The 8,565-nt window shown below is 32.6% G+C and overlaps 1 protein-coding gene across 1 annotated transcript; it reads left to right on the top strand.

The window, feature by feature from the left end:
* The first annotated feature begins 1,794 nt into the window (after positions 1-1,794).
* Positions 1,795-3,785, top strand: LOC145606890 (putative disease resistance protein RGA3). The gene is made up of 2 exons (XM_081662729.1): positions 1,795-3,614; positions 3,710-3,785. The coding sequence occupies exons 1-2, from the start codon at positions 1,795-1,797 to the stop codon at positions 3,783-3,785; spliced, it is 1,896 nt and encodes a 631-aa protein (XP_081518855.1).
* The last annotated feature ends 4,780 nt before the right edge of the window (positions 3,786-8,565 follow it).

Below are 8,565 nucleotides of genomic sequence, written 5' to 3'. Positions count from 1 at the left end.
CTATGAAACTTTATATTGATACCAGTCAAACAACATTTTCTTATAATAAAATATGTTTTTTATTATGTTAGTAAAATATTATAGTCAAAGTTAATACTACGTATATGAGTAGTAAAAAAAGTCTAACATATCAGTTATTATGAGACATAGGGAGTGTGAATTAAGATTTGAACCTAAATTTGCAAGTTGATAGACGGTGTATGAATAGTAGGTGGCATAAATAGCGTTGCTTTACTTTTCTAGTTTTCTTCCCATAGTTAATTAGAATAGAGAAATAAGAAAATTCACAATTTGTAATTATTAAGTCAACCTTTTGGCCATTCGCTTTTATTACGTCAACCTTTTGATTATTTCTAAACACGTCAACCTTGTACTACCATTAACTTAAATTACGTATATTTACTGGTTACCTGTTAAACCTTTAACATTGTTTGAACTTATAGGATGGAAAATCTGACTTTGCATTTTAACCCCTAAAAAAAAATTAAAATTGAAAAAAGACTAGTACTATACTCCAAATTTTCGAACTCACAGATCCTCCTTTCACAATTCACCATCTTCCTTTCATTCATCATCATACTACTCCATTAAACACAATACAGAGTACTATACAATTCTTCCTTTAATTTGTCTTCATTCCTTTAATCACCTTATATTCTTCTTGGCCTAAGTAAAAACCTTATATTCTTCTTTTCTCTTTAAACTCCATTAAAACTCAATCCATACTCCAGGTGGCGATACTGGTAAATGCTATGGAAGATGTTTCGAGCATATATAGTTGGGCAAATTTTAGGGTTAGGTTGCAAAATTAAAATTCCTAATTTGTGCGTTTAATGTGTAATTGGTGTAGTTGTTGGTATTTTGTGGTGATTGCTTATTTAAATTGCAAATATTGGAAATTAGCTAGGGATTTTTTAAATTGGGGGAAAATTGGGAATTAGGGATTATGACTACACGATTGTAATTGGTGATGTGAAATTAAGGAAATTTAACTTAGTGATATTGTGTGTTAATTTAAATTTAATTAATCTAAATTTAAATCATATTAATATCAATTTGGGTGTAAATGGAGGACCAAATATTTGATACTGTGACATTAAGGTTCTCCTTAATGCTGTAAGCCTGTAAACATTATGCTCTAGTAGTCTAGTTTGTTCTAATTACATCAGCAGTTTTACCTCCACCTAATACTCCACGTAAGCAATTAACCCGCTTTTGCAGTTCATTTTCTTTTTTAACGTAATAAAAATTAATGGTAGTACAAGGTTGACGTGTTTAAAAATAATAAAAAGGTTGACGTAATAAAAGCGGATAGCCAAAAGGTTGACTTAATAATTACAAATTTTCCATCAATATTTGACTTATCAATGGCTGACTTGTGCAATTACAAAAAAACCCATTTTCAATACTTCAACGGAAAAACAAGTCAGAGGGCATTTGTGTCAATATAACGATGACAACATGTAGTACCTTGTACGGATATTTTTTATCTTTGGACATGATATTTAAGAAATTGTCAGTAAATTATTGTCCTTGAGTTGCCACAACCACTGCTTTTTACGAGCACAGCTAATAAGGGCCCCACTACAATAACTTAGTTCAATCTCACTTCACTAGTTCATTGTTAGTTTCACTCGTTTTTCTTACTTCACTACTCTGTTGTTTTCCGTTACAATAATTTAGTTCAATTTCTCTTCACTACTTCATTGTTTGCTTCACTCGTTTTCTTCTCAAAACTTCACTCTTGTTTTCTACCCATTTCTCTTTCTTTCTTCGTCACAAATTAATGTGTAAATGGCGGAGGCAATCATATTGCCGATTGCTAAATCCATACTTGGTAAGATCGCTTCCTTTACCGGTGATCTTGCTATTTCCTCTGTTTCAGAAGAATTAAAAGCGGCTTCCTTTGCCGATAAGCTCACTGCTATTTGTGCTGTTCTCCATGATGCTGAAAACAAGCAATACTCGAACGAAGCCATGAAAGTTTGGCTAAGAGATCTCAAGCGTGTTGTTTATGATATTGATGATCTCTTGGATGAAGTCGCCTTTGACGCTTTACAACGCCGTGTCAATGAAGGTCGTTTTTGCCGCAAGCTTAGGTACTATCTTTCCTCATCAAACCCCATCATTTTTTCTTTTCATGTGAGTCACAAAATACGAGACCTCCGTGAACAACTAGAACACATTGTGGCTAAGAAAAATGATTTTGGTTTGACTGAGAATCCGGTTGAGTACTCAACTGCTGACATCAGGGATACTTTTGATAGAAGCTCATATGTCCATGTACCTGATGTTGTTGGAAGAGACGAGGCTAAGCAAGATGTTATAAGAAAATTGGGTAGTGTCAGTGATGTTAGTGAGCTCTCTGTGCTTCCTATTGTTGGGATGGGCGGGATTGGAAAAACTACATTAGCTAAGTTAGTGTATCATGATGCTCAACACTTTGATCTTAAGTTGTGGGTATGTGTTTCGGACACGTTTTGCATACCCAAGATCATTGAAGACATTTTGAAGAGTGGTGGAAATAGGAGTGGTATAAACACATCCAGTCAACAGTTGGATGATCCATTAATAAAAGAGCTTGATGCTTTGTTACGTGGGAAGAAGTACTTGCTAGTGTTGGATGATGTTTGGGTTGAGGATTTCAGAAAGTGGAAAGAGCTAAAAGATGTGCTAGCTGTTGGTAATCCGGGGAGTATAATTTTGATCACCACAAGAAACTCCAAGGTTGCTTCTATCACTCAAACATTTGAATCGTCTTGTAATTTGGATAGTCTTCCGACGGAAATTTGTTGGTTAATGTTCAAGCACCTGGCATTCAAGGATGGCGAGGAAGGCAAATATCCGTGTCTTTGTGAAATTGGCAGGTCTATTGTTAAAAAATGTCATGGCATCCCACTTGTTGTGAAGACTTTGGGGAGTGTATTAAGAAGTGTGAGGGAAGAACGAGAATGGCAACGAATTAATGATATGAAAAGTTTTACTGAATTGAAGCAACATTATGGTAATGTTTTACCACTATTAAAATTAAGCTACGATAAATTACCATCTCACTTAAAATCATGTTTTGCTCACTTGTCCTTGTACGTGAAAGATACTCCATTACTTTCAATTTTTGTACCATATATGTGGAGTGCACTTGGATTGTTGCCACCGGATAAGAGAAATAAGGACATTGGTGTCTTGGGATACTCTTACTTGAGGGAACTGACATCAAAGTTCTTGGTTGAAGAATTACGTGAACATATTGTGGGTGTAATTTGCAATAGTAAAATGCACGATCTTTTGCATGATCTAGCAGTGAACATTATGGCAGAAGAGTTAGTTGTTGTAACTTTGAATAATATGACAGATGTAGACCATGCTAGGCATATTGTTTGGGGATATGAGGAAGATGATAGGTTAAAAGAAGAACAATTTCCAACAGAACTTCTCAAAGCTAAGAAAGCCCGGACGTGTCGTTTTGGCAATAGAATGAAACATGTAAGCATGTCCTTTCTAGAGGGTATTATATCCAATCTCAGCTGCTTACGCATCTTGGATCTTCATAGTCTTTGGTTTGAAGAGCTGCCAAAGTCGACCGGGAACTTGAAGCATTTGAGATATCTTGACTTGTCATTAAATCCCATCATGAAATCACTTCCAAATACAATATGTAATCTATTGAATTTGGAAACTTTTTGGATCTTTGGATGTGAGCAATTAAAAGAGCTACCAAGGGATATACATCATTTGCAAAGCTTAAAGAATATCAGGGTGACAACATGTCAAGAGAGCTTAGTTGACACCAAACTCAATGAATTAAATTCTCTACAATTCTTACATTTTGATTTATGTGAGAGTCTGATCTCGTTGTGGGACAGTGATAATATTGGGCACCTTAACTCCCTCAAATACTTGTGCATTAGAGATTGTCCAAAATTGACAAGTCTTCCAAAAGGTATGAAGTACCTTGTTAACCTTCAGAAATTATCCATACAAAATTGTGAAGAGTTAGATATGAACAAGGGAGATGCCCTTCAAGGCCTTCAAAGCCTCCGACTATTGCACATCAAGAATGTGAAAATGAAAAGTCTTCCAAATGGCATACAATCTGCTGCAACTTCTCTTCAATTTCTTGGTATAGAAGATTGTCCAAATGTGTTGGGTTTGCCCAAATGTATTAGCCAGATCAATTCTCTACAAAAGCTCTTAATTAAGGGATGCCCAAACCTATCAAAAAGATGTGCTGTACCAGATGGAGAAGACTACTCTCTCATACAACACATTCCCACATTCAACCTTGATGGCGTCACATTTACTCCAAATCAAAGCCACTGAAAAAAGGTCTCAACTTCTATACTCACTAATATTGATTTTATATTCTTGTATTGTCTCATCATTAGGTAGTCTTTGATTTCCTCTAATTTCATTTTAATTTTTGATTTTTTTGACATAACAATATCTATTATACGTATAACTAACAACAAAGGAAAAGAGGGAAGAATTACAAATTAATGATTTTTATTATTTCTAAGAGTACACGCAGTATCTATTATGTGTTGTTGATTCTTTTGCAATTATTTGTTTTACAGATTTTTGGGACCACTGTTTTGCTGTTGGAGAAACTAGAAAGTATTTGTCTGATTGTTAATGGCTCATATTTATTTGAATACACAAGGCCTCAAGGGCATATATATTTCTAAGTCGTTCTTCTGTATGATATAATGATTGATGCTATGTATCTATCTTTTAAATGCTTTATAGGAGTTACATGGTTTTACCTTACTCTTAAAGTGAGGGTTTTACATGTAACGAACTTTTTTTTTCACTGTACTTTGTTTATTTGATTGTGGTTGGCCGCAGGGTGTGGCCAGCCACATATAAAACTTTGTGTTGTTTATATTATTTGATTATACTTTTAAGAATGTTTGAGTTAGGCCCTGTTCTTTTGAGCTTCTGGGTAGAGCAGAGCAGAGCAAAGCAGAGCAAATTTCAGCAGACATATACATACATATATATACATATACATACATACATATACATATACATACATATATATACATATACATACATACATATATATATATACACAGTTATCAAGGTTTGTCTTTGTACATATATATACACATCTATCAAGGTATATATATGCGCGCGACATGGCTAGCCAATGCGGAAAAGTTATCAAGGCTTGTCTTTGTACTTAAAGATTTTAGCTTGTACACAGTTATGATTAGTAAGCATTTTGCACGTAAAATGTCTTATGCAATCTTTAAATACCTTGAAACTGGTAAGATTAATACAATGAACCTTTAATTAGAAAGAGTAATAATCGACTATCAAGTTCAAAATCATAAATCCTTAACCTTTTCTTATGTATTTTAAAGAGTAAAAAATAGCATTTACATGCTTTTCTTATAGAGTCTAGATGATTCTCTAGAATAAAATTTTGATACATATTACAAGCTGAAAAACAAAGAGAAACAAACAGATCGAGGAATAATGAAATTTTGCATCAATTTGTTCTTGGGTATAGTACCCTATGAGTAGTTAGGACTCTTATTTGTTAAATTTTAGTTTTGAGTTTGGATTTTGCTCAAGTCCAATGCAACGTACATTTATACTTAGTATTGCTGTTAAGTTTAATATGATCATCTAATATAAAGTTTGGTAGCTTGAACCCAATGTAAAAATCCAAAATAATAAAATACGGAGTAGTTTTTTTTTTGTTTTTTTCTCTCCTCTCTTTGTATACAGGTCCAGGGGATTTATTTTTTAATACTCTGTAATTAAACCCAATGTAAGAAGAGTTGAGTTATCCAATGTAGGCAAGCTTGAGCTCAGCTTAATTCAACTCAACAATATAAAGAAATACAGTAAATTATTAAATTGATACTCATTAGATGCAGAGCATATAGCATTATTAGGATGCATCATATCATAATCTCACAAGAAAAGTGGTATCTTGTCTTCTAACAAGTAACAGTAAACCTTTAAGGTAGGTTATGATTGATAAGAGAGCTACTCACACCTCCTTTCCTTCAAATATAGAATATACATCTAGAGCCTAAGCACAAAGGCCTTCTTCTCCCTTTGAAAAACATGTACCTTGAAAAGTTGCATCTTTTAAAGTTGTGGACTCTCATTTTACACTCTTAATCCCAAAATAATAATTGAACTTTAGATGTCCTTTGCATCTCATAACAACGAATCTAATAGCAATGTTGAAAACCACCTTTGTAAAATTCTACAATCCCCAAAATCAAAACCAAAGTGCAATCTAAAGATCATAAATAAAAATCCTAAAAAATCGTATAGAATTAAAGTACCTTTTGTTCGGATTTGTGGTAGCGCTTAGCTAGACAAACCACAAAGTCACTGACAAATATTCATGAAATGATCAAGTTGAAAGAATAGACATGAGGGGCTTCCATGGGGTAGTGCTTGGAAGTTGGTATATTTTCCTCGCTTATAGTGTTTATGGTTCTCCATTCACTTTAATTATCTACTATATTTTTTTCTTTCAAAATCCAACCAAATTTAGGAAAAATAGATGAATACCCAGACCCTAAAACTTAAAAAGGATAATACCTTAAAATCTAAAATCAATCAAAACCTTATAAAACAATTGAAATTAAAATTGAAAAATACCTTTGAAGATTGTGAGTGACTTTGTGGTTGAAACTTGAAACCAATAATTCAACCGACTGAATGAGAAGATGAAAAAATACGTAATAACAGAGAGAAAATATACAGTATTAAAAAAATTCTTGTAATATTAAATGGGGGAAAATGCGTAAATACACATTTTTTGGGTTATACTTGTCACAACATTATTCATAAGAGCAAGATTCTAATTTTTATAAAGTAAGTAGGGATATATAAAGGGATCCGGTAAGAACTCATCTTTATATAAGAACCTTTTCTTATGTAAGAACACCTTATGTTCTAAACTTTTTTCTGCTTGTGTTCTAAAGTTTTTTCGTATATTCTAAATTTTTTCCAATGTTCTAAATTATTTTTTAAGATAATACTCTAAATTTGTTCCTATGTTCTAAATTATTTTTTTCAACTTATGTTCTAAATTTTTTTCTATGTTCTAAATTATTTTTTAGCTTATATTCTAAAGTTTTTCCTGTATTCTAAAGTTTTTCTACCTATGTTTCAAATTATTTTCAATGTTCTAAATTTGTTTCTATGTTCTAAATTATTTTTTCAGCTCATGTTCTAAATTTTTTCCTATATTGTAAATTATTTTTTCAGCTTATGTTATTATTTTTATTTATGCTATAAATTAATTTTTTTAACTTATGTTCTAAATTATTTTTCTTATGTTCTACGGAGTAACATTTTTGGTTGCTTATGTTCTAAATTTTTACTATCTTTTAAATTATTTTTCTTATGTTCTATAATTTTCTGCTAATGTTCTAAATTTTTTCTGCTTATGTTCTAAAATTTTACTTATGTTTTAAATTTTTTTCTATGTTCTAAATTTTTTTTTATGTTCTAAATTTTTTTGTAATACAAACTTCTCAAAATTACAGAAATGTCATTACTAAAGGATCATTTTAGATGGTTAGATCAAAACTAATTAAGGGCTAAGATTGGTTCTTATATAAGATTGCGTGTTAAGTGGGAAGAAGTACTTGCTTGTGTTGGATGATGTTTGGGTAGAAGACTTTGCAATGTGGAATGAGCTAAAGAACGTGCTAGCTAAAACACAAAATTCCCTCTAGGTTTTCTCCTTGGGAGGGTTTTTTGGTTCCCTCTAGGGTTTCTCCCTTGGGAGGGTTTTTCTAGCCTCCATTGCTAGATTTTTCTTCTTTTTTTTTTTTGAAGGTTTTCCTTCAATCTTCTCCTTCTCTCTCTTTCTCTTCCATCTCTTTTCTTCTAATCTCAATTGTAAATTTTTGTAGGGGCTTCCATCGGTATTTTTACCGGTGGTAAGCCCCAAAAAAACTTTTTAATGTTTTCAATAAAAGATCACAACTTTATGATGGAGTTTGATCTACTATTAGGTTTAATTTATTTGTTTGTTCGTCTGTCATTTGAAGATTTAGGGTTTCACAATCTCCAAAAGTGTCTAGAAGGCCATATGAGTTTTTTCACCCTAACAACTATTCACATGTGGATCTCAAGCCGAATTAGTGCTAACTCACAGATTGTATTGCTTCAGATGAAGATTTTTATAAAGGCGATCGTTGATCAAATCTGCGATGTAACTAGTTCTAAGGTGAACAGTATTTGTATTGGAATTTTAGATTTCCTCGGAATTGTTTGTAAGTGCCGTTTGGCTATCTTTCATTAATGAAATCCTTTCTCTTCTTGTCAAAAAAAAAAAAAAAAAAAAAAAAAAGAACGTGCTAGCTGTTGGTAATCCGGGGGAAGTGTAATTTTGATCACCACAAGAAACTCCAAGGTTGCTTCTATCACTCAAACATTTGAATCGTCATATGATTTGGATAGTCTTCCAACGGAGGTTTGTTGGTCAATATTCACGGACTTGGCATTTAAGGAAGGTGAGGAAGGCAAGTATTCGAGTCTTTGTGAGATTGGCAGGTCTATTGTTAAAAAATGTCATGGCAT

This window comes from Chenopodium album, chromosome 23 (assembly GCF_948465745.1).
Source record: "Chenopodium album chromosome 23, dcCheAlbu1.1, whole genome shotgun sequence".
In the NCBI taxonomy this organism is placed as follows: Eukaryota; Viridiplantae; Streptophyta; class Magnoliopsida; order Caryophyllales; family Amaranthaceae; genus Chenopodium; species Chenopodium album.
The sequence above is the reverse complement of the archived record's forward strand: the minus strand, read 5'-3'. Positions and strand labels throughout refer to the sequence as shown.